Raw genomic sequence first — 26,706 nt, forward strand, 5'->3', positions numbered from 1 at the left:
GTTGTCAGGATTAAATGAGATAGGGTTTACCCCAGTGATTCACATATATTTACTATTTAATTAATGTTGGCCAGGTGTGGTGGCTCATGCCTGTAATCCCAGCACTTTGGGAGGCCAAGGTGGGTGGATCACAAGGTCAAGAGATGGAGACCATCCTGGCCAACACAGTGAAACCCCATCTCTACTAAAAATACGAAAATTAGCTGGCCATGGTGGTGCACAACTGTAGTTCCAGCTACTCAGGAGACTGAGGCAGGAGAATCACTTGAGCCGGAGAGGAGGAGGTTGCAGTGAGCTGAGATCGCACCACTGCACTCCAGCCTGGGTGACAGAGCGAGACTCCATCTCGAAAGAATGAATGAATAAAAAATAAATGAAATACTGAATTAATGTTAACTTTTTTGTTATATACATATGATTTTTAAATGGCCTTTATAGTAACTTTATCTCTAGTGTCAAATTTTGGTTTGTCAATCTGTTTCCAAAAGATTGAAAATTTTTTAGCATATTATATAATAATTTTTCTATTTTTCTCCTTTTTTTTTTTTTTCAATTTTGAGACTGAGTTTTGCTCTGTTGCCCAGGCTGGAGAGCAATGGCATGATCATAGCCCACTGTAGCCTCACACTCCTATACTCAAGCAGTCCTCCCGCCTTGGCCTCTCAAGTAGCTAGGACTGCAGACACCTACCACCCACATACTTAATTTACTGTTTTTGTAGAGACAGGGCCTCACTATGTTGCCCAGGCTGGTCTCAAACTCCTGGCCTCAAGTGATCCACCTGCCTTGGCCTTCCAAAGTGCAAGGATTACAGCTGTGAGCCACTGTACCCAGCTCCATTTTTAAAAAATTTTAAATTTTTAGATGAAGTCTCACTCTGTCACCCAGGCTGGAGTACAGTGACGTGATCTCAGCTCACTGTAACATCTGTCTTTCAGGTTCAAGCAATTCTACTTCAGCCTGCTGAGTAGCTGGGACTGTAGGTGCATACCACCGTTCCTGGGTAATTTTTTGTATTTTTAGTAGAGATGGGATTTCACCATTTTGGCCAGGCTGGTCTCAAACTCCTGACCTCAAGTGACCCGCCCACCTTGGCCTTGCAAAGTGGTGGGATTACAGGCGTGAGCCACCACATCCAGCCCCAGCCCCTTTTATAATATATGTTGCTGTTCTCTATAGGATTTAACAGTTTGCCATCACTCGGTGAACATTTATTATCTTGTAGGTATTATAGGACATCCAGAGATATATAACACATGATACCTATCTTAAAGAATTTAAAGTCTAACTAGGAAGTTATATTGACGTGCAAGGTTATATAGCATTTTAAGAAAATGATATGTGAGATATTTTAAAGCCCTGTATGATTGAGAATGACTTGAATTGTACAGTAAGTGCTATGAGTTTGTTAAAGAAAAATCCTTGTGTATCAGACTGTCAGAGACTGTTATAAACGAGGTGGGAACTTGACCAAGACTTTTGGAGGGTGGAATAAAAGTAAGGGCCAAGGGTTAAATTCAGAGTGTTGCCTTATTTGATAAATAAACTTTTATCAGGGCCGGGCGCAGTGCTCACGCCTGTAATCCTAGCACTTTGGGAGGCCGAGGTGGGTGGATCACCTGAGATTGGGAGTTCACGACCAGCCTGGCCATCATGGTGAAACCCCATCTTTTTTTTTTTTTTTTTTTTTTTTTTGAGACGGAGTTTCGCTCTTGTTACCCAGGCTGGAGTGCAATGGCGCGATCTCGCCTCCGCCTCCTGGGTTCAGGCAATTCTTCTGCCTCAGCCTCCTGAGTAGCTGGGATTACAGGCACGCGCCACCATGCCTAGCTAATTTTTTGTGTTTTTAGTAGAGACGGGGTTTCACCATGTTGACCAGGATGGTCTCGATCTCTCGACCTCGTGATCCACCCGCCTCGGCCTCCCAAAGTGCTGGGATTACAGGCTTGAGCCACCGCACTCGGCCAAAACCCCATCTTTTATTTATTTATTTATTTATTTATTTATTTTTTGAGACGGAGTTTCGCTCTTGTTACCCAGGCTGGAGTGCAATGGCGCGATCTCGGCTCACCGCAACCTCCGCCTCCTGGGTTCAGGCAATTCTCCTGCCTCAGCCTCCGGAGTAGCTGGGATTACAGGCACGTGCCACCATGCCCAGCTAATTTTTTTGTATTTTTAGTAGAGACGGGGTTTCACCATGTTGACCAGGATGGTCTCCATCTCTTGACCTCGTGATCCACCCACCTCGGCCTCCCAAAGTGCTGGGATTACAGGCTTGAGCCACCGCGCCCAGCCAACCCCATCTTTTAAAAAAAATAAAATAAAAAATAAACTTTTATCAGAACACAGCTACTCCCATTCATTTACATATGGTCCATGGCTGCTTTGAAGCCACAACTGCTGAGTTAGTGGTTACCATGGAGACCATGTAGCCTGAATAAGTCTAAAATGTTTACTATCTAGCTCTTTATGGAAAGTTTTGCCAGCCTTTTAACAGATCAATGGTATGGTAAGGTCTCTGTTCTGAAAGATACCTAATTATTTTTATAATCAGACAATAATAGCCATAATAAAAAAACAAAAGTTTCTGGTGTTATAGACTAGTAGATTAGAATGGATTGAAGGGAGAAAGTGAAGGCAAAGACTTAAGATTGAACTAGTGAAATGGTATTGAGAATAGAAGGACATAGACAAAATGAGAATCTTTTTTAATAGGTAAACTCAATCAGATTGGATGCCTACTTGAGCAAAGAAGAGTGAAACATTTAAAGCCACAGAGATCATGTGGAGGTTTCTCACTTCGGCAGTGAAGTGGATAGAAAATACAAGAGGCTGGGAGTGGTGGCTCACACCTGTAATCCCAACAACTTTGGGAAGCCAAGGCAGGAAGATGGCTTGAGGCCAAGAATTCGAGACCAGCATGGACAACAAAGCAAGACCCCATCTCTTAAAAAAAAAATTAGCCAGGCGAATGGCCTGTGCATGCAGTCCTAGCTACTGAGGCAGGAGGATAGCCTGAGGCCAGAGTTTGAGGTTACAGTGAACTCTGATCACGACTCTGCACTGTAGCCTGGGCAAGAGTAAGATCCTGTCTTTTAAAAAAAGAAAAGAAAATACAAAACAAAGGAAAAGATGATGAATTTAGTTTTGGGCACACTCAACGAAATTCACCTATGGAGCATTCAAGTAAATGTTTTTAGTTGGAAATAGGGGTCTGAAGTTCAACTGAAAGATTAGGGCGGGAGAGTTAGCATATGGTTAGTCATTGAAGCTTTGGGACTGGATAAGATTTCCCAGGAAGAACATATAGAATCAGAGAGAAGATGGATCCTGTGTAGTGTAAAGTCACTTTAAGAAACATAGGCAGAGGAAGAGGAACTAGCAGAAGAAACACAGAAATTGGCAAAAGTGACAAAACAAAAGATATTTTATTTATTAATTTTTGAGATGGGGGTCTCTGTTGCTCAGTCTCAGTGCTGTGGCATGTTTGCAGCTTATTCCAGCCTTGACCTCCCTGACTCAGGTGATCTTCCCACCTTAGTCTTCCAAGTAGCTGGGACTACAGGCATGTACCACCACACCCAGCTAGTTTTTTAGTTTTGTTTTTGTAGAGATGGGGTTTCGCTGTGTTGCCCAGGTTGATCTCAAATTCCCAGACTCAAGGGATCCTCCTGCCTCCTGGCCTCCCAAAGTGCTGGGATTATAGGCATGAGCCACCACACCTGGCCAAAAGATATTTTAAAAAGACATCAAAAGAAGGAAGTGCTCTAAGTCAAAGGCAAACTTTTTCTGTAAAGGACAAAATAGTAAATACATTAGTCTTTACAGGCCACATACAGTCACTAACTCATATTATTCTTTGTGGTGGTTATTGTTTTTATTTTATAACCTTTTTAAAATGTGAAAACTGTTCTTAACTCATTGTACAAAAACAGGTTGTATACAGGCTGTAGTTTGCCAGACCCCTCCTATATGGAGTTGGATGCTTTAAAGAGATCAGTGAATTTAAATTGTAGAGTGACATGTTTAGCACCGTGTGTGTGTGTGTGTATAAAACAGACCTGGAGTTGCCTAAGGAGGGGTGAACTGGCCCAGGTCAGAAATGGAGCAGGTCAAAACTCCCCTGCTGATCAGTAGTGGGATCTCGCCTGTGAACAGACACTGCACTCCAGCCTGGGCAACATAATGAGACCCTGTCTCTTAAAAAAAAATAAAAAAAGAAAGAAAGAAAAGAAAAATAAAAAAACAGACCTGGACCGTTATATTATGTATAATGTAAATAGCATATATATAATGTGTTTATATATGTTCATGTGTATGCAAACATTTAAGGAATGATTTCTTCTAAGTCTTTCTTTTTTTCTTTTTTTCTTTTTTTAATAAAGAAGAGGAAGAAAGAGAAAGAGGAAGAGGGAGAGAGGATGGGGGTATTGCTTTATTGCCCGGGCTAGAATGCAGTCTAAATATGGGTATGCCTGTAATTGTCCTTAATAATGGAGACATGAAAGAAAATGAGGGAAGAGAATAACAAACAAGGAGCCAACCAACATTTCGTTTAAACTTCTAAGTTGATATGATGTGGTACTGATAAGAGTGTGTATTTTGTATATTTAAAGTGGAGAGTTCTATAAATGTTAATTACATTTACTTGTTCCAGATCTGAGTTCAAGTCCTGGATATCGTTGTTTATTTTCTGTCTCATTGATCTAATATTAATGTTGAAGTCTCCCACTATTATTATGTGGGAGTCTAAGTCTCTTTATAAGTCTTGTATGTCTGCGTATTCTTGTATTGGGTGTGTATATATTTAGGATCTTTAGCTCTTCTTGTTGCATTGATCCTTTTATCATTATACAATGTCCTTCTTTGCTTCTTTTGATCTTTGTTGCTTAATTTTAACTTCTGCTTTTTATTTATTTATTTTAGCTCTCTATTTGGTTGGTAAATCCTTCTCCATCCCTTGTTTTAAGTCTTTGTGTATCCTTGAATGTGAGATGGGTCTGGATGCAGCATACTGATGGGTTTTAGTTTTTTATTCAAATTGCCTGTCTGTCTTTGGATTGGGGGATTTAGTCAATTTAAATTTAGAATTAATAATAATATATGTGAGTTTAATACTGCCATTTAATATTAGCTGGCTATTTTGCCCATTAGTTGATGTAAATTCTTCATTATATTGATGCTCTTTTTGGTATTTTTTTTAGAAAGGCTGATACTGTTTGTTCCTTTCTATGTGTAGTGGTTCTTTCAGAAGCTCTTGTAAAGCAGGCCTGGTGGTGGTGAAATCTCTGAGTGCTTGCTTATTCAGAAAAAACTTTATTTTTCCTTCACTTGTGAAGCTTAGTTTGGCTGAATGTGAAATTCTAGGTTGAAAGTTCTTTTCTTTAAGGATGTTGAATATTGGTCCCCACTCTCTTCTGGCTTGTAGGGTTTCTGCCGAGACATCTGCTCTAAGTCTGATAGGCTTCCCTTTGTGGGTAACCTGACCTTTCTCTCTGGCTGCCCTTAGTATTTTCTCCTTCATTTCAACCCCAGTGAATCTGACGATTATGTGCCTTGGAGTTGCTCTTCTTGAGGAATATCTTTGTGGTGTTCTCTGTATTACCTGGAGTTGAATATTATCCTGCCTTACTAGGTTGGGAAAATTTTCCTGAATAATGTCCTGAAGCGTATTTTCCAGCTTGGATTCATTCTCTTCGTCGCATTCAGGTACACCTATCAAGCGTAGATTAGGTCTTTTCACATAGTCCCATATTTCTTGGAGACTTTACTCATTCCTTTTTATCCTTTTTTCTCTAATCTTGTCTTCTAGTTTTATTTCATTGAGTTGGTCTTCGACCTCTGATATCCTTTCTTCTGCTTGATCAATTCGGCTGTTAAAACTTGTGCATACTTCATGAAGTTCTCTTATTGTGTTTTTCAGCTCCATCAATTCATTTATATTCCTCTCTAAATTGTGTATTCTTGTTAACATTTCATCAAATCTTTTTTCAAAGTTCTTAGTTTCTTTGGATTGAGTTAAAACAAGTTCTTTTAATTCACAGAAGTTTCTCATTATCCACATTTTGAAGCCTGCTTCTGTAATTGGAACACACTCGTTCTCCATCAAGCCTTGTTCCGTTGCTGATGAAGAACTGTGATCCCCTGCTGAGGGAGAGGCGTTCTGATCTTGGGTATTCTCAGCCTTTTTTGGCTGTTTTCTTCCCTTCGTTGTAGATTTATCCATCTGTGGTCTTTGTATTTACCATCTTTGTAATTGGGTTTCTGAGTGGACGTCCAACTTACTGATTCTCAGCGCCGAAAATCTGAGCAACCCACTGCGCCGACTAAATCAGTGGACTAAATCAGCGGCGTTAAGATTGATGGTGCTTTTCTGACTCTGCACCAAGAACCGACGCTCCGAGGCGCCGGCAAAACAGCCTCGCCGGTCACAAGAGTCGCGCTGGCGACCCGTGGGGCTCCTCCGCTGGGAATCTCCTGGTGCGTGAGCAACAAGAATTCATGTGAAGGTGTGGCGTCCTCTCATTCTTTGCGCTTTCACTGGGAGCTACAATCCCGAGCTGCTAGTGATCAGCCATCTTGGATCTCTCTCCTCTTCTAAGTCTTTTTCTTAAAATTGTATACATATATACAAAATTGTCTACATTTTTTTTTTAGATAGGGTTTCTCTCCCATCACCCACACTGGAGTGCAGTGGTACGCTCTCAGCTCACTACAACCTCCACCTCCACCTCCTTGGCTGAAGCAATCCTCCTGCCTCAGCCTCCTGAGTAGCTGAGACTGCAGTCTTCCTGCCTCAGCCTCCTAAGTAGCTGAGACTGCAGGCATGCACCACCATGCCCAGCTAATTTTTGTGTTTTTAGCAGAGACAAGGTTTCAGCATGTTGGCCAGGCTGGCCTTGAACTCCTGACCTCAGGTGATCCACCCACCTTGGCCTCCCAAAGCGCTGGGATTATAGGCATGAGCCACTGTACCCAGCCTTTTTTTTTAATCTTTTTTTTTTTTTTTTTTAGACAGGGTCTCACTCTGTCACTCAGGCTAGACTGCAGTGGTGCACCCTCAGTTCACAGCAACCTCCGCCTCCCGGGCTCAAGTGATCCTCCCACCTGACCCTTTCAAGTAGCTGGGACTACAGATATATACCACCATGCTGAGCTAATTTTTTAACTTGTTTTAGAGACAGGGTCTCCCTGTATTTTCCAGGCTGGTCTTGAACTCCTAGGCTCAAGAGACCTTCCCACCTTGGCCTCCCAAAGTGCTGTAATTTTTATTCTTTATGTGTACATGATAGATACATATTTATGAGATACATAAGATATTTTGATAAGGCCATACAATACATAATAGTCACATCAGGGTAAATGGATTATCCATCACATCACCTCAAGAATTTATCCTTTCTTTGTGTTACAAACATTCCAGTTATACTCTTTTGGTTATTTTAGCAATTTTTTTTTTGAGACAGAGTTTCACTCTTGTTGCCCAGGCTGGAGTGCAATGGCATGATCTCAGCTCACTGCAACCTCTGCCTCCCGAGTTCTCTTGCCTCAGCCTCCTAAGTAGCTGGTATTACAGGTGCATGCCACCACACCCAGCTAATTTTGTATTTTAGTAGAGACAGGGTTTCTCCATGTTGATCAGTCTGGTCTTGAACTCCCAACCTCAGGTGATCCACCCGCTTCAGCCTCCCAAAGTGCTGGGATTACATTCATGAGCCACCGTGCCCAGCCTTAGCAATGTTTGTTTTTTTCTTTGAGATAGGTTCTTGCTCTGTCACCCAGGCTTGAATGCAGTGGCAGAAATATGGCTCACTGCAGCCTTGGCCTCTAGGATTCAAGGAATCCTCCCACCTCAGCCTTCCAAAGTATTTGGATTATAGGAGTGAGCGACCATGTCTGGCTATGAATGATTTTTTAAAAAATATGTTGTTGAATTCAGTTTTTTAGTTTTTTGTCAAGAGTTTTTCCATCAGTGTTCATCAGGGATATTGGCCTGTAGTTTTATTGTTTTTGTTTTTTATATCTTTGTCTGGTTTTTGTGTCAGGGTAATACTGGCCTCATAGAATAAGTTTGGAAGTATTCTCTATTCTTCTATTTTTCAAAATACTTTGAGTAAGAGTGGAATTAGTTATTTTTTAAATGTTTGGTAAAATTTAGCGGTGAATTCATTGAGTCTTAGGCTTTGCTTTCCTGGGAGACTTTTATGACAGCTTCGGTCTCATTACTTGTTATTGGTCTTTCCAGGTTTTGAATTTCTTCATAGTTCAGTCCTGGTAGGTTGTATATATCTAGGAATTTATCCATTTCTTTTAGGTTTTCCAATTTATTGGCATATGGTTACTCACAGTAGCCAGTAATGATCCTTTGAATTTCTGTGGTATCAGCTGTAATATCTTCTTTTTCATCTCAGATTTTATTTTTATTTTTATTTTTTTGAGACTGAGTCTCACTTTATCGCCCAGGCTGAAGTGCAGTGGAGCAACCTCAGCTCACTGCAACCTCTGCCTCCCAGGTTCAAGCAATTCTTGTGCCTCAGCCTCCCGAGTAGCTGGGATTGCAGGCGCCAGCCACCACACCCAGCTAATTTTTTGTATTTTCAGGGGAGATGGGGTTTCACTGTATTGGCCAGACTGGTCTCCAACTCCTGACCTTGTGATCTGCCCACCTCGGCCTACCAAAGTGCTGGGATTACAGGCATCAGCCACCACGCCTGGCTAATTTTTGTATTTTTAGTAGAGATGGGGTTTCACCATCTTGGCCAGGCTGGTCTCAAACTCCTGACCTCAGGTGATCCAGTGGCCTCAACCTCCCAAAGTGCTGGGATTAAAGGCGTGAGCTACTGCACTTGGTCAGATTTTATTTATTTGGGTCATCTCTCCCTTTCTTTTTAGTCTGGCCAAAGGTTTGTCAATTTGGTTTATCTTTTTTAAAAAATCAACTCTTCATTTTGTTGATCTTTCGTAATTTTTTTTGTTTTAATTTTATTTCTACTCTGATGTTTCTTATTTCTTCTACTAATTTTGGGTTTGGTTTTCTCTTGCTTTGTAGTTTTTTTTTTTTTTTTTTTTCAGGCAAAGTCTTGCTCTGTTGCCCAGGCTGGAGTGCAGTGGTGCGATCACAGCTCACTGCAGCAACTACCTCTAAGGCCTAAGCAATCTTCCTGCCTCAGCCTCTGGAGTAGCTGAGAATACAGGTGAACACTACCACACCCAGCTAATTTTTGTGTTTTTTTGTAGAGACAGGATTTCACCATGTGTTCAGGTTGGTCTTGAACTCCTGGGCTCAAGCAGTTTACCTGCTTCAGCCTCCCAAAGTGTTGGGATTGCAGGCATGAATCACTGTCCAGCCAACTTTCCTAGTTCTTTTTTTTTTTTTTTTTAGACGGAGTTTCACTCTTGTTACCCAGGCTGGAGTGCAATGGCGCGATCTCGGCTCACCACAACCTCCGCCTCCTGGGTTCAGGCAATTCTCCTGCCTCAGCCTCCTGAGTAGCTGGGATTACAGGCACGTGCCACCATGCCCAGCTAATTTTTTGTATTTTTAGTAGAGACGGGGTTTCACCTTGTTGACCAGGATGGTCTCGATCTCTCGACCTCGTGATCCACCCGCCTCGGCCTCCCAAAGTGCTGGGATTACAGGCTTGAGCCACCGCGCCCGGCCCTAGTTCTTTAAGGTACATCATTGAGTTGTTTATTTCAAGTTTTTCTACTTTTTTGATGTAGGCACTCATTACTATGAACTTTCCTCTTAGTACTGCTTTTACTGTATTTCATAAGTGTTATGTTTTCATTTTCATTTTATTCAAGAAATTTAAAAGTTTTCTTCTTAATTTCTTCATTGATCTACTGGTCATTCAGGAGCAAGTTGTTTAATTTTCATGTGTTTGTATAGTTTCGAAAATTCCTCTTGTTACTGATTTCTAGTTTTAGTCCACTATGGTCAGAGAGGATACTTGACATAGTTTCAGTTTTTTTTTTTTTTTTTTTTAATTTTTAAAGACTTGTTTTGTGGCCTAACATGGTCTATTCTTCAATATGATCAAGAATACTCATTCTTGCTGAGAAGAATGTATATTCTGCAGCCATTGAATGAAAAGTTCTGTAAATACCTATTAGATCCATTAGGTCTACATTGTAGACTGATGTTTCTTTGTTGATTATCTGTGTAGATGATCTGTTCAGTGCTGAAAGTAGGGTGTTGAAGTCTCCAGCTATTAAGGTAGTGGGGTCTATTGCTCTCTTAAGCTCTAATAATATATGCCTTATATATCTGGGTGCTCCAGTTTTGGGTGTATGTATATTTATAATTGTTATGTCATCTTGCTGAATTGACCCCTTTATCATTACATAAATGCATTTGTTGTCTCTTTTTTTAGTTTGTTCTGAAATCTATTTTGGCTGATATAAGCATAGTTATCCTTGCTCTTTTTTGGTTTCCATTGGCATGGAATCTTTTTCCATCTCCTTATTTTTACTCTATGTGTGTCTTTTTTTTTTTTTTTTTTTGAGAGGGAGTTTCACTATGTTCCCCAGGCAATGACGTGAGCTTGCCTCAGCACAGCCTCTGCCTCCTGGATTTAAGCAGTTCTTCTGCCTCAGCCTCCAGAGTAGCTGGGACTACAAGCATGTGCCACCACGCCCGGCTAATTTTGTAGTTTTAGTAGAGATGGGGTTTCGCTACGTTGACCAGGCTGGTCTTGAACTCCTGACCTTAGGTGAACCATGTGCCTTGGCCTCCCAAAGTGTTGGGATTACAGACGTGAGCCACTATGCCAGGCCTATGTGTGCCTTTATAGGTGACGTGTTTTTCTTATAGGCAACAGATCATTGTTTTGGGGGGCGGGGGTTTTGAGACGGAGTTTTGCTCTTGTTGCCCAGGCTGGAGTACAATGGCGTGATCTCGGCTCAGTGCAGCCTCTGCCTCTTGGGTTCAAGTGATTCTCCTGCTTCAGCATCCTGTGTAGCTGGGGTTACAGGCATGCGCTACCATGTCCAGCTAATTTTGTATTTTTAGTAGGGATTGGGTTTCTCCATGTTGGTCAGGCTGGTCTGGAACTCCCAACCTCAGCTGATCTACCCACCTTGGCCTCCCAAAATGCTAGGATTACAGGTGTGAGCTACCACACCCGGCCTTTTTTTTTTTTTTTTTTTTTTTTTTAATCTATTCAATCATTCTGCTTTTTGGAGTGTTTAGTCCCTTACATTCAGTGTTATTATTGATAAATAAGAATTTACTCCTGCCATTTAAAATTTGTTTTCTGGTTGTTTTATGGTCTTCTCTTCCTTCTGTCCTTCCTTCCTGTCTTCCTTTTTGTGAAGGTGATTTTCTCTGATGGTGTGTTTTAATTTCTTGCATTTTATTTTTGTCAGATTACCACGAGGCTTGCAAATAAGGTCTTATTACTCATTATTTTAAACTGATGACACCTTCAACACTAATTGCATAAACAAACTAACAAATAAGCAAAAAGAAAAGTAATCAAAACTCTAGGCTGGGCACAGTGGCTCATGCCTATAATCCCAGCACTTTGGGAGGCTGAGTGGGTGGATCACCTAGGGTCAGGAGTTTGAGAGCAGCCTGGTCAACGTGGTGAAACCCATCTCTACCAAAAATACTAAAATTAGACAGGCACGGTGGCGCACAACTGTGATCCCAGCTACTCTCAAGACTGAGGCAGAATTGCTTGCTGAGATTACGCCACTGCACTCCAGCCTGGGCAACAGCGCAAGATTCCATCTCAAAACAAAAACTTCTGCACTTGGCCGGGCGCGGTGGCTCACGCCTGTAATCCCAGCACTTTGGGAGGCTGAGGCGGGTGGATCACGAGGTCAAGAGATCGAGACCATCCTGGTCGGCATGGTGGCGCATGCCTGTAGTCCCAGCTACCAGGGAGGCTGAGGCAGGAGAATTGCCTGAGCCCAGGAGGCGGAGGTTGCGGTGAGCCGAGATCGCGCCATTGCACTCCAGCCTGGGTAACAAGAGCAAAACTCCGTCTCAAAAAAAAAAAAAAAACCTTCTACACTTTAACTTCATCTTTCTGCTTTTCAACTTTGTGTTGTTTCTATTTATATCTTACATCTTATACTGTCTATGTCTTGCATAATTGTTGTAGTTATTACTTTTTTTTTTTTTTGAGACAGAGTCTTGCTCTGTCGCCCAGGCTTGGTTCAAGCAATTCTCCTGCCTCAGCCTCCCGAGTAGCTGGGATTACAGGTGCCCACCACTGCGCCCGGCTAATTTTTGTATTTTTAGTAGAGACAGGGTTTCACCATCTGGCCAGCTGGTCTCGAACTCCTGACCTCGTGGTCTACCCACCTCAGCCTCCCAAAGTGCTGGGATTACGGGCGTGAGCCACCGCACCTGGCCAGTTAGTACTTTTTATAAATTCTCCTTTTAGTCTTTCTACTCAAGGTATCAGTAGTTTAAATCTCTCACTTTACCTCCACTTTAAGGCCAGTAGCTCTTAGATTTGCCCTTTTGTGGCCATTTTCTAGATGTTCATTCTTTTGTATTATTTTTTCTTTAGTCTCCTCTGACTGTATTCCTTCCTTCCTTCCTTTTTTTTTTCTGACGGAGTTTCACTGTTGCCCAGGCTAGAGTGCAATGATCTCAGTTTACCGCAACCTCTGCCTCCCAGCTTCAAGTGATTCTCCTGCCTCAGCCTCCCAAGTAGGTGGGATTACAGGCATATGCCACCATGCCTGGCTAATTTTGTGTTTTTAGTAGAAATGGGGTTTCTCCATGTTGGTCAGGCTGGTCTCGAACTCCTAACCTCAGGTGATCTGCTCACTTTGGCCTCCCAAAGTGCTTGGATTACAGGCGTGAGCCACTGTGTCCAGCCTCTTTTCTACTTTTTTGAGACAGCATCTCACTCTGTCAGCCAGGCTGGAGTGCAGTGGCATGGTCTCTGCTCACTGCAACCTCTGCCTCCCAGGTTCAAGTGATTTTCATGCCTCAACCTCCCGAGTAGCTGGGATTATAGCATGTACCACCATACCCAGCTTATTCTTTCTATTTTTAATAGAGAGAGGCTTTCACTGTGTTAGCTAGGCTGGTCTCTAGCTCCTGGCCTCAAGTAATCTACCCACCTCATCCTCCCAAAGTGCTGGAATTTCAGGTGTGAGCCACCACATTTGGCCCATAACTGTATTTTCAAATAACCTGTCATCAAGCTTACTGGTTCGTTCTTTTGCTTGATCAGTTCTGCTGTTGAGAGACTGTGATGCATTCTTTAGTATGTTAATTGAATTTCTCAGCTCCAGGATTTCTGCTTTTCAAAATTATTTCAATATCTTTTTTATATTTATCCGATAGGATTCTGAACTCCTTCTCTTCTCTTAAATTTCATCGAACTTCTGCAAAACAGCTATTTTGAATTCTTTGTCTGTAAGGTCATATAACTTTGTCACTCCAGGATTGGTCCACTGGTGCCTTATTTAGTTCATTTTGGTGAGGCTATGTTTTCCTGTATGGTCTTGATATTTATGGGTGTTCATTGATGTCTGGGCATTGAAGAATTAGATATTAATTGTAGTCTGAACAGTGTGCTTGTTTGTACCCATCCTTCTTGGGAAGGCTTTCCAAGTATTCAAAGAGAATTGAGTGTTGTGATCTGAGTCTTTGGTCACTGCAGTGTGTATCTGCATTAGGGGGGGCACCCCAAACCCAGTAACACTGTGACTGTTGCATACTTGTAGAGGTACTGCTTTGGTGGTCTTGGGTAAGATCTGAGAGAATTTCCTGGATTACCAGGCAGACTCTTTTTCTCTTCTCTTTCTTTTGCCCAAACAAACAGATTCTCTCTCTCCATGCTAAGTGGCCTAGAGCTGGGGGTAGGATTACACAAGTCCCTCTATGGCTACCACCACTAGGACTGCAGTCCTTTTGGGTCAGACCCAAAGCTAGCACGGCCCTGGGTTCTGCCCAAGTCCTGCAATGACCGCTGCCTGGTTACTGCTAGTGTTCAGTCAAAACCCAAGGTCTGCACAGTCAGTGGCCTGTCTTTCAGGGTGGCAAGCTCCTCACCAGCCCAGGGCAGATTCAGAAATTCTATCCAAGAGTCAGGGCCTGGAGTCAGGAAACTCAGAAATCTACCCGATGCTCTGTTCTACTGCGACTGAGCTGGCACCCAAGCTGCAAGACAAAGCCCTTCTCAATCTTTTTTTTTTTTTTTTTTTTTTTCTGTAATGGAGTCTTAGTCTGTCACCCAGGCTGGAGTGCAATGGCATGATCTCATCTCACTGCAATCTCCACTCCCTGGATTCAAGCGATTCTCCTGCATCAGTCTCCTGAGTGGCTGGGACTATAGGCATGTGCTACCATGCTCGGGTTAATTTTTGTATTTTTAGTAGAGATGGGGTTTTACCATGTTGGCCAGGCTGGTCTCAAATACCTGGCGTCTAGTGATCTGCCCACCTCTGCCTCCCAAAGTGCTGGGATTACAGGTGTGAGCCACCACATCCAGCCCCCTTCTCATTCTTGCCTCTCTTTTGTTCAAACTGAAGGAGTCTCTCCTTGTGGCCACCACTGCCCCAGACCCATGGCAAATACTGCCTGGCTACTATCAATGTTCATTCAAGGTCCAAAGGCTCTTCAGTCAGCTTGTGAATGCAGCCAGGCCTGGATCTCTGCCTTCAATGAAGTGGGCTCCCCTCTGGCCTAGGGCAGATCCAAAAATGCTATCCAGGAGCCAAGGCCTGTAATTGGGGACCCCTGAAGCCCACTTGGTGCTCTACCTCACTATGGCTGAGCTGGTACCCAAGCTATAACACAAAGTCCCCTTACTCTTCCATTTTCTTTCCTTAAGCAGAATAAGTCTCTGCCCATGGTCCTCACAGCTGGGAATATATTGGATCACACCTGAAGCCAGCATGGCACTGGGTGTCACCTAAGGCCTGCATCAATACTACCTGGCAGATACAAAATGTTTATTCCAGGGCCAAAGGCGCTCGCTCGCTCTCTCTTTTTTAATTTTTATTATTTTACAGAGTCTTGCTCTATCTCCCACCTGCATCAAATACTACCTGGCAGATACAAAATGTTTATTCTGGGCTTTTTTTTTTTTTTTTTTTTTGGATGGAGTCTTGCTCTGTCTCCTGGGCTGGAGTGCAGTGGCACGATCTTGGCTCACTGCAACCTCCACCTCCCCGGTTCAAGTGATTCTCATGCCTCAGCCTCCCAGTAGCTGGGATTGCAGGTGACTGCCACCATGCCTGGCTAATTTTTGTATTTTTAGTAGAGACAGGGTTTTGCCATGTTGGCCAGGATGGTTTTGAGCTCCTGATCTCAAGTGATTCACCTGCCTTGGCCTCCCTAAGTGCTGGGATTACGTGCATGAGCCACTGCACCTGGCCAAGGCCCAAGGGCTCTTTAATCAGTAGGTGATGAATACTGCTAGGACAGTGTCCATCCTTTCAAGACAGCAGATTACCTTCTGCCCCAGGGTGTGTATAGAAATGTTTTCAGGGAGTTAGTGTCTGAAATGGGGACCTTGTGACTCTGCCTGCTCCCCTATTGTGGCTGAGCTATTATCTGAGTTGCAAAACAAAGTTCCCTTTACTCTCCCTTCTCTTCTCAAGCAGGAAGGAGTAACTCTCCAGAGTTACGAGCTGTGCTGCCTGGGTGCAGAGAGGAGTGCTACAAGTACTCTATTGACCACTCCAGCAGGAGTCTCACTAGGTCATATGTATCTCAGGTCCACTGGCTTCAAGCACAGCACAGCACCAGAACTGCCCAGAACTTACAGTCCTTGCAGCCTACACTGCCTTTCAAATTTATTTAGCACCCCAGAGTGCTTTAGCCCAAAGTGTCAGGGCTAGCTGGAACTCGGGTTCAGACTGCTGGGATGGGCAACTCCCCTTTGGCTAGCGCTGGTTTAAATGCTCCCTCCATAGGCACTGACTGAATTCTGCCCTGTGTTGGTTTCCACTGTGGTAGGCAGCACTGAGTTCTAAATCTGTACACCTGGGGAAGTGCAGTGATTGTGGGATGCAAATCACTGCACTTCTCCAGGTGTACAGATTCTCAGTACCATGTGGCTGATGCCACTGCCTAGGAATGGGAGAGAGGTGATTTTGGAAATTCTAGACTCTTTCTTTCCCCTTCAGTGCCTCTTTCCTTAATATAATGTTAAAACCAGGTCTGTGATTGCTCACCTGATTTTTGATTTTTATGAAGGTGCTTTCTTGTATGGATAGTTATTCAGTTTGGTGTTCCTGCAGGGACACTAACTAGAGGGCTCTATTTGGCCATCTTGCTTCGCCTCCTCCTAAGACTTTTTTAATATAACTTTCTTGAAAGATGAATTTTTCCCCTCCAGATATATGTCCTGAAACTGAACAAAATGGAACTCTTACCATTTCATGCTGACGTGGAGATTGGCCAGATTATAGAAATCCCCATTGCAATGTATCATATAAATAAAGAGACTAAAGAAGCCATGGCATTCACAGACTGCTCTAATTTATCCTTGGATCTGAACATGGATAAACAAGGAGTCTTTACTCTTCTCAAAGAAGGTAAAAGTAGCCTTTTTATCATCTCCTTCCTTTGTCTTTATGTATCTTTAACTTTACCACTGTAACATATTACTTCCTTTGTCTTTAAGGAAGCAATCAACAATTCAGAAACTGCCAATTATGGTCTGAATTCACATTTTACTTTTCTCTATAATACTTTTGTTTCATCAAATGCCTTGTAGTAAGTGTTACACTCCTCATTTTACAGATATAGAAACAAAGGCATAGAAATTGAGTAACATTATAACTGGATTATACCAGTTTTTGTTTGTTTGTTTGTTTGTTTGTCTGCTTTGAGACAGAGTCTCACTTTTGTCACCCAGGCTGGAGTGCAGTCGATCTTGGCTCACTGCAACCTCCGCCTCCCGGGTTCAAGCGATTCTCCTGCCTCTGCCTCCCAAGTAGCTGGGATTACAGGTGCCCACAACCACGCCTGGCTAATTTTTGTATTTTTAGTAAAGATGGGGTTTCACCATGTTGGCCAGGCTGCTCTTGAACTGCTGACCTCAGGTGATCTGCCTACCTCGGCCTCCGTGCTGGGATTACAGGTGTGAGCCACCACACCCAGCTAGTTTTAATTTTTATTATCCTTATTATTAGAGACAGGTTCTTGCTGTGTCACCCAGGCTGGAGTGCAGTGGTGCAGTCATAGATCACTGTAACATCGAACTCCTGGGCCGAAGCTACCCAATCGCAGCCTTTCAAGTAGCTGAGATTACAAGGGCAAGCTCAGTATCAGATTTTAGTTCACAGTAAGGTTTTCCGTTTCTAGCCTCAAGCTCTTTTCTTCTTTCTTTCCCTAATATACATACCATATGTCTTTCAAAGAGGAATGTAAAGCCATTTAATACATAGATACATTAAATTTATTGAAAAATGATAAAATATTTTTCTAATAAAACAGAAAATATGAATAAACTATTCATAAAATTCAACATTCTTTCCTGCCATTGAACTTCATATTTGATCCTGATTCCCATTGTTTTTTCATCAGTATAATGACAGTAGTTACATCTAAGATTTTCTTAACATTTACTCTTTGCCAAGCTCTGTTCTGCATACTTTGTATACATTAACTATTTAATTCTTACATCTATAAGCTTGGTATCAAATTGGACTTTTATTTTGCCTTTGCTCATTATGCTACATACATACATACTCTCACATCTTTCTTTTTTCCCCTCAGAGCATCTCTTCTAATTTTTAGACCCTTATTTCCCATGTGGGACAACAAAATCCTTCTGACTATTCTTACCTCTGGCTACCACGTGGATCTTCATAAACTCAACTTTGATATTACTTTTCCTGCTCAAAAATTTTGAAAGACTTATTGCCAGTGAAATGGAGCCAAATCTTTTAGTTTGGTATTCAAGATCCCTCTACAATGTAACCCAATCTACTTTTCATTATTTCATACTTGTGCTTCATATATGTTTCTAACTAAATCAAGTACTTTATTTATTTATTTATTTATTTTGGTTTGGTTTGGTTTTTTGGGTTTTTTTTGTTTTTTTTTTTTTTGAGACGGATTCTCACTCTGTCACTCAGGCTGGGATGCAGTAGCTCCATCTTGACTCATTGAAACCTCTGCCTTCCAGGTTCAAGCAATTCTCATTCCTCAGCCTCCCAAGTAGCTGGGCCTACATGCACATGCCACCACACCTGAATAATTTTTGTGGTTTTTTTTTGTTTGTTTTTTGTTTTTTTTGAGACGGAGTTTTGCTCTCGTTACCCAGGCTGGAGTGCAATGGCGCGATCTCGGCTCACCGCAACCTCTGCCTCCTGGGCTCAGGCAATTCTCCTGCCTCAGCCTCCTAAGTAGCTGGGATTACAGGCACGCGCCACCACGCCCAGCTAGTTTTTTGTATTTTTAGTAGAGACGGGGTTTCACTATGTTGACCAGGATGGTCTCGATCTCTCGACCTCATGATCCACCCGCCTCGGCCTCCCAAAGTGCTGGGATTACAGGCTGAGCCACCACGCCCGGCCTAATTTTTGTCTTTTTAGTAGTAGTTTAGTAGTTTCACCACCAGGCTGGTCTCGAACTCCTGACCTAAAGTGATCCACCCACATTGGCCTCCCAAAGTGCTGGGATTACAGGCGTGAGACACCATGTCTAGCTAAATCAACTACTTTAAATTCTCTCATATCTCTCATATTCTCATTTATATCTCATTTGTATTTCTTTGTTCATTCTGTTTTCTCAGCCTGAGATACTTTAAACTTTCCTTGATCTCTCCAGCTTGAAATAATCTATTTTCTAGACTTCTGTAGTATTTATCACTTTGTATTAATATTTTAAGTGAATTATTTATATGTTCACTTTCCCCTTGAAACTATAAATGCTTGAGGTCAGTATCTTTGCTCGTATATGTATGTATGTATGTGTATATATATATATATATATACACACACACACACATTTTCACTGTACATAGAACTGTATCTCATACATGTTTCTCAATAGAAATAACACATTTTTATATCAACTTGGTATAAAGGGCCTAATGGTTAATGTAAGAGATCAAGGTGGTTTGGTTTTATTTTGGTTTGTTTTTTTTGAGATGGAGTCTTGCTATTGTCGCCCAGGCTGGAGTGCAGTGGCACATCTTGGCTCCTGCAACCTCCGCCTCCCAGGTTCAAGCAATTCTCCCTGCCTCAGCCTCCCAAGTAGCTGGGATTACAGGTGCCTGCTACCATGCCTGGCTAATTTTTGTATTTTTAGTAGAAACGGGGTTTTGCCATGTTGGCCTGGCTGGTCTCCAACCCCTGACCTCAGGTGACCCTCCTGCTTCAGCCTCCCAAAGTGCTGGAATTACAGGTGTGAGCCTCCACACCCAGCCAAGATTGTATTAAAATTCTTATATTTCTGTAGCTTAATTTCCTTTAGAATTAACTGCTTGTTACTCCATGAAATTATATTTGGTTTGGGTTGTTTTTTTTAAGCAGGGTCTTACTCTGTTGCCCAGGCTGGAGTGTAGTGGCACAATTATGACTCACTGCAGCCTTGACCTCCTGGACTCAAGCTATCCTCCTTCCTCAGCCTCCTAGGTATCTGGGTCTACAAGTGTATGCCACCATGCCTGGATAATTTTTTAATATTTTATAGAGATGGGGTTTTGCCACATTTCCCAGGCTGGTCTTGAACTTCTGAGCTCAAGCAGTCTGCCTGCATCAGCTTCCCAAAGTTCTGGGATTACAGGCCTGAGCTACCACCCCCTGCCAAGATCATGTTTTTTTGATTTACAGGTATTCAAAGACCTGGACCAATGCATTGTTCCAGTATATATATGGCAGCTAAATCACTCGGTCATACTCTGGTAACAGTAAGTGTGAATGAATGTGAAGAGTACTTGGAGAGCAGTGCCACATTTGCTGCTTATGAACCCCTAAAGGTAAGATATTTCATGGTAAGGAAATGGCATTTCTTTTAACGGACTCAACTATGTCCACAGGAGCTTGCTAGCTATCTGTGGCCTCTACTAAGGATCAATGATATTTATATTCTCTTTACTTGCCATTCTTTTGTTTTTAGATCTATAGCTCTGTCCTCAAACCTAAGTCCCCAGGGAGTTTACTCCTTCATGCTTCTGTTACAGGAATATCTTTAAGTTGTATCAGAAAGTTTTAGATATTCCCCTTCTTTTTTACTGAGGCATAAAATATATACAGAAAAGTTCACAAAGTACACTAATCTTAAGGTGGTATCTGAATTTTTACATGTACCTGTATCTCTGGTTTTTTCTTAATTTTTTTTTTTTTAATTTCTAAGACGAGATTTCACCATGTTGGTCAGGCTGGTCTTGAACTCCTGAGCTCAAGTGATCCGCCCGTCTTGGCCTCCAAAGTGCTTGGATTACAGGCGTGAGCCACCACGCCCAGCCATCATGTACCTGTATCTCTCTAAATACCAAGACTGGTGTATTAGCCTACTCCCTTTTGAAGAACTCTGAAAGATAATTTCTGTCCTATGGAAGGAAGTCAATCATCTTTTACCCTATATACTTATGGGTTTTTTTGTTTTTTTGTTTGTTTGTTTGTTTGTTTGTTTTTGAGACGGAGTTTCGCTCTTGTTACCCAGGCTGGAGTGCAATGGCGCGATCTCGGCTCACCGCAACCTCCGCCTCCGGGGTTCAAGCAATTCTCCTGCCTCAGCCTCCTGAGTAGCTGGGATTACAGGCACGTGCCACCATGCCCAGCTAATTTTTTGTATTTTTAGTAGAGACGGGTTTCACCATGTTGACCAGGATGGTCTCGATCTCTTGACCGTGTGATCCACCCGCCTCGGCCTCTCAAAGTGCTGGGATTACAGGCTTGAGCCACCACGCCCGGCCCCTACTTATGGCTTTTAAGCACAGAAGCCATTATATTGTGCCCTAAGGACTGATTCATTATAATGGAGGTAGTATGATGATAAGTGGTTCTGAGGCAGTGGCAGCCTGTCTGGAGCAGCTGCTGCCATCACATCAGCTGCAGCAAGGAGGTGCAGGTATGGCTGCACACTCCGTGGAGCCATTTAGAGCTGAGACCAAGTGGGAGCCCTGGGAGCCCCACTCCTTCTGAGTTGGTGGGGCAGGAGCTCCCTGGGTGCAGCCCAAGTCATGGTCGCGGACCAAGGCCTCCTGCTCCACTGAGCAAGCAGAAGCTGCATCACTGCCGCAGCCCCACCATACCTTTGCTGTGCAACTGCAGCCACTCAAATGGCAGTTGTGAACTCAAGCATCCTTGCACAAGAGTGCAAGGGGGCCCAGGAAAGCCCCCTCTGCCTGTTCCTGCTGCCTAGCTTCTCCCTGCTGTCAGTCTTAGAGCAAAGTTGGGCAGAGCCTGGGTGCTGTCACAATCTAGCCAGATGTGCACATACTTGGGCCAGTTTTGACATGCTAGGCCCCTGCTGCCTTGGCCCCCTCCAGACTTTGGGAACCAATGAGCATAGGACAGAAGCCAAGGGGGAACTGACGGCAGCTCTGCACTGGCCTGAAGGTGCCCCTTGTCACCTACAGCCTGGATGCTATGAACAGCAGCAGGAGGCAGACAGGTTCCTGGGCAGAAGGTGCAGTCCCTGGTGAGGCCAGGGCCAGGTAGGGCCTGACGGCTGGGGTCCAGGCTGCCATTCCCGCAGACCAGAGTGGGAATTTATGATGCCTTTTCAGGGCCCACCCATGGCTGCCCATGGACCAATCAGTGTACACTTTCTCTCCTTTGATGCCCATAAAAGCTCCAGACTTAGCTAGAGCTGAGCAGACTTCATACAACCAGCTACAGAGAGGAGACAACCAGGGTCTCCTCTCTGCTGAGAGCTGCATATGTTGGGATGACCAGCTGCAGAGAGGTACTACCGACTCCGGGGCCTCCTCTAAGCTATTGTGTTACTCAGTAAAGCTCTTCTTCACCTTGCTCACCCTCCACTTGTTTGTATACCTTATCGCTCCTGGACGCAAGATAAGAACTTGGGACCTGCCCAATGGCAGGGCTGAAAGAGCTATAACACAAACAAGGCTGAAACACGCCCCTTGCTCACCACATTGTGGGTGAAGAGGAGAGAACTGTGACTCTTCAGGGAGCCAAGGCCTGGGAGCTCCCCAAGCCAGGGCTGTGACTCCTTCTTTGGGGCCCTGTGGTTCCTGGAGACTCCAAGCTTCCAGGCACCACTGTGTTCCCCAGTGGCAGCTGTGGAACTTGCTTGCAGTGCACCTGATCTAGCCATAGGCTTGCAGAGAGCCAGTGCCCATGCCAGCACCTGGAGCTGCCCACCCTGCTGCAGCAACTGGTCTGTCTGACTGTGTCCAGTGGCTGGACCCCACGCTCACTCACTCACACACCTGTTGCCACTCCATGCCTGGCTCACCCTTGGCAGGTGTGGCATCCAGGCTGGTAGCATGAGCCAAGCACAGCCTGCCAGGCCGAGTGGATGGAACAAGCCTAGTGGGTCCAAACAAAACTTGGGCAAAGGCACCACCAGCCAGAGGCTTCCAGCCAGAAAAGTGACACTCCAAGGATCTTGCAACAGTTCCAAATAAAAGTAGATAGAGACTGGCTTGCTTTCTACATCCTATTTGTTTCCAGCAGGAGCTAAAATTAGTATCTACAAGTTCTTGCTAATAGATACTGAGAAATCCTGATTCAATGCCTCTTGGAATAAGGAGCACCCACAGGGAAAAATGTTAACACTAATGAAAGAAGTAAAGTAAGTTCTTCAGAGAAAAAAGAGGAATTACTCATTCAAATTTGCATTTTAAATTGACTTCATTGTACATTGTATAGCATATATATTAAATATATGGTTCAAGTATATTTCACTAGTTCCTTTGGTGGTGAGTCATCCTACTTGATGAGCCACAGCCAAGCACTAATTAAATGAAGTCCTTGGCTGTGGCTCACTGTAAAGTTTCATTAGTTTTTTTTCTTACTTTGATCATTATCTTTAAGCTTTATTTTATATACATTGAGTGTCCACAAATCAGATCTCCCTGAATCAAAGTCATTCTTAAAGGAAAGAAAGATGATGATTTTTTTTTCTACAGTACGTTAGTCATGTGTCTTTCCCCGGCCTGATGAAAAAAAAATCGTTTAAAAATATGTGTATTTTACCTTTGTAACCATTACTGTGTTTTGTTACATGTTACAGTTCTCAATTTGTCCTTTTACATTATCAGCTCAATTCAGTTGATCCATTTAATTTTGGACTATACATCTAAGAAAAAGGAATAATTTGTTTTGCTTTTTCAGAAGGGCCATCTATGAGACCTCTGTGTTTATTTCTTCTGTTAATTTTTTTTTCTTCCATTAATTTCTTCTGTCAAAACTTTTTTTTTTTTTTTTTTTTTGTTTGAGACAGAGTCTCACTCCGTTGCCCTGGCTGGAGTGCAGTGGTGCAGTCTTGGCTAACTGCAACCTCCACTTCCAGAGTTCAAGTGAGTCTTGTGCCTCAGCCTCCCTAGTAGGTGGGATTACAGGTACCCACCACGATTCCCAGCTAATTTTTGTATTTATAGTAGATACGGGGTTTTGCCGTGATGGCCAGGCTGGTCTCGAACTCCTGGGCTCAAGTGATTCATCTGCCTCGGCCTCCCAAAGTGCTGAGATTACAGTTGTGATCCACCTTGGTGGGCCAAAAACTTGTATAGCACTCTGTAACATGTCTTTTTTTTTTTTTTTTTTCCCTGAGGCCGAGTTTGGCTCCTGTTGCCCAGGCTGGAGTGCAATGGCACAATCTTGGCTCACTGCAACCTCTGTCTCCAAGCGATTCTCCTGCCTCGGCCTCCCAAATACCTGGGATTACAGGCATACACCACTGTGCTCAGCTAATTTAGTAGAGATTGGGTTTCACCATGTTGACTAGGCTGGTCTCGATCACCTGACCTCAAGTGATCCACCCATCTCAGCCTCCCAAAGTGCTCGGATTTCAGGTGTGAGCCACCATGCCCTTTTTGTAGCACTTATTGTACTCTTTACCTACTGTGAATCTGTCTTTTTCAGATTGTGAGCTCCCCTGTGAGATAAGACTTTATTTGAATTTCTATTAATGCATCCTCAGTAGGCCATCAGTGAATATTTTTTGAATTATATATACATTATTTAAGAGAATACTACCATCAGGGATAGGAATATTCAGTGTTCATAGTACTCAATAATAAATATGACTGAACAGTTCTAGAAAGAAAGCATAATTCGCTTACATTTTTAGAATAATTGCTTTTTTTAAATTGCATTTTAGGTTTTGGGGTACATGTGAAGAACATGCAAGATTGTTGCATAGGTACACACATGGCAGTGTGATTTGCTGCCTTCCTCCCCTTCACCTATATCTGGCATTTCTCCCCATGCTATCTCTCCCCACCTCCCCACCCCCCTAGAATAATTGCTTCAACTCTTTACTTCATTTTTAAAACTTAGTCACTGTAGTGGGAGTTGAACAATAAGAACACATGGACACAGGGAGGGGAACATCACACACCAGGGCCTGTCAGGGGGTCAGGGGCTAAGGGAGGGATAGCATTAGGAGAAATACCTAATGTAGGTGATGGGTCGATGGGTGCAGCAAACCACTGTGGCACGTGTATACCTATGTAACCTGCACGTTCTGCACATGTACCCCAGAACTTAAGATATAATTTTACAACGTAGCCACTGTTGTAGATACTGTGTCCCATACAAAAATAACCTACAGTTTGAGAATACTTAATTTCCCTAATGCCAGTTTTCTCATCTATACATGGGATACAATTCCTCTGTATACTGAATTGAGTAATACCTATCTTGTCTACTTCTTAGCTTATAAAGTTCTTGGAGAAATATGGTTAAGTGTATACATGTATTTTTATATTTTTAGGGCAGAAATTCTTTGATATTTTGGTAAAATATCAGTTTAAAATGCTTATGCATCTTATTTTTCATTCTCTAGCCTGAAAAGATGCTTACGCAATTATTTATACAATGCCTTTTCTGTGCACAACATTGTACTAAATCCCAGTGAGAAAGAGAAATACTAAAACAAATTAGATATAAGATACTGACTCCTCTTAAGGAGTTTTTTTAACTAGAGAAAACAAATATTATTATATTTATACATAGCATTAGACACATGTAATAACATTAGGAAATTAATAGTATATAAATGAATGTAGAGATAAATACTGTAAGAGCTTAGAGGATGCAGAAATGGTGTGGTCTAGAATGACTGGAAACAAGTTAATGGATAAAATAACATAATAGTTAGGTTCGAATGATAGGTAAGATCTAAATTAGGTTGAGAAGCATTCCAAGTGAGAGGCATGGCATACCTGTCTCTTAATTTGGGAATTAAGTTTAACATCATTTGCAGCATATTCAGATAACAAGTGTTTCACTTTAGAAAATCATTGAATTCCCTAACCAATCGGGGATTTATTTCTTTAAATGTCATCAGGCTCTAGATCCTGTGGAAGTAGCATTGGTGACATGGCACTCTGTGAAGGAAATGGTATTTGAAGGGGGTCCTCATCCATGGATCTTGGAGCCCTCCCGATTTTTTTTTGAACTGAGCGTGGAGAAGACAGAGAAGATTGGAATAGCACAAGTGTGGCTGCCATCGAAGAGAAAACAGAATCAGTACATCTACCGGGTCCAGTGCCTGGATTTAGGGGAGCAAGTAGGAAAACAGTCTTTTTATAACATTTTCTTTAGTATAATACTCGAAATCCTTTGTACTTTCAGCCATTCCTTTTCAGATTCCACTGAATTTAGTTTATGGACTAAATAGGAAAATTCTAATTATTGATCAAAGGATTCTTTTTTCTAAAACCTTATTATCCTTAAAATGTACCCAAAGGTTTCAGTTTGCTCATCCGAGAATTCCAGCAGTTCACAAACGAAACAAGACATTTTTTAGTAATGAGCGTATTTCACATTATTTGCAACCTCTTTATCATTATAATTCATTTCCTAGTTTTGTAGACTTGATATTTGGTTTCCCACCTTTAAGAATTCAAGGAAGGGAAACTTTATTATCTATGGTTAGCAGTTTTGAGGAACTAATTAGATATACAATGATAAGAATAATAAATATGTTGTCCTCTAATCATTGAATTATTTTTAGTGATTTTTATTTATTTAGAAACAGGTTCTCACTGTTGGCCAAGCTGGAGTGCAGTGATGCAATCTCGTCTCACTGCAGTCTCTGCCTCCTGGGTTCAAGCAATTCTCATGTCTCAGCCTCTTGAGTAGCTAGGATTACAGGCACACATCACCATGCCCAGCCCAGCTAATTTTTTCTTTTCTTTTTTTTTTTTTTTTGTATAGACAGGATTTCACCACGTTGGCCAGGCTGGTCTCAAACTCCTGGAATCAAGTGATCTGCCCACCTTGGCCTCCCAAAGTGCTGGGATTAGGGGCATAAACCACTCACCCAGCTGAGTTTAAATTATTTTTAGAGGTACCGATGGATTTGCATAGTTTTCATTCACAGCTGTGCTGTGCTTCTGTCAGAATCAGTAACAAAGATTTGCAGTTTTACTAGGCTTGAGAATTCAAGGTATCACTGTGAAACAGCACAGCTAACCAGCACGTAAGGGAATCAATGTAAGATGTTAACTTAGTAAAAACTGTGCTGTAATAAATTAAAGTTCATTCTGTTTTATTTCATTTATTTATTTTTATTTTTTAGAGACAGGGTCTCACTCCGCTGCCCAGGCTGGAGTGTAGTGGAATAAT

The 26,706-nt window shown here is 42.5% G+C and overlaps 1 protein-coding gene across 2 annotated transcripts in view; it reads left to right on the forward strand.

Moving 5' to 3' along the window:
• Positions 1 to 26,706, forward strand: part of NUP210L (nucleoporin 210 like) — a 140,980-nt gene that overhangs the window by 45,714 nt on the left and 68,560 nt on the right. For both annotated transcript variants that reach the window (XM_039460004.2, XM_039460005.2), the window contains exons 13-15: positions 16,320 to 16,518; positions 19,768 to 19,913; positions 25,424 to 25,645. In XM_039460004.2, coding sequence (XP_039315938.1) covers positions 16,320 to 16,518; positions 19,768 to 19,913; positions 25,424 to 25,645 — 567 coding nt within the window. The remainder of the gene's footprint in view (positions 1 to 16,319; positions 16,519 to 19,767; positions 19,914 to 25,423; positions 25,646 to 26,706) is intronic.

Source organism: Saimiri boliviensis, chromosome 19 (genome assembly GCF_048565385.1).
Source record: "Saimiri boliviensis isolate mSaiBol1 chromosome 19, mSaiBol1.pri, whole genome shotgun sequence".
Taxonomy (NCBI): Eukaryota; Metazoa; Chordata; class Mammalia; order Primates; family Cebidae; genus Saimiri; species Saimiri boliviensis.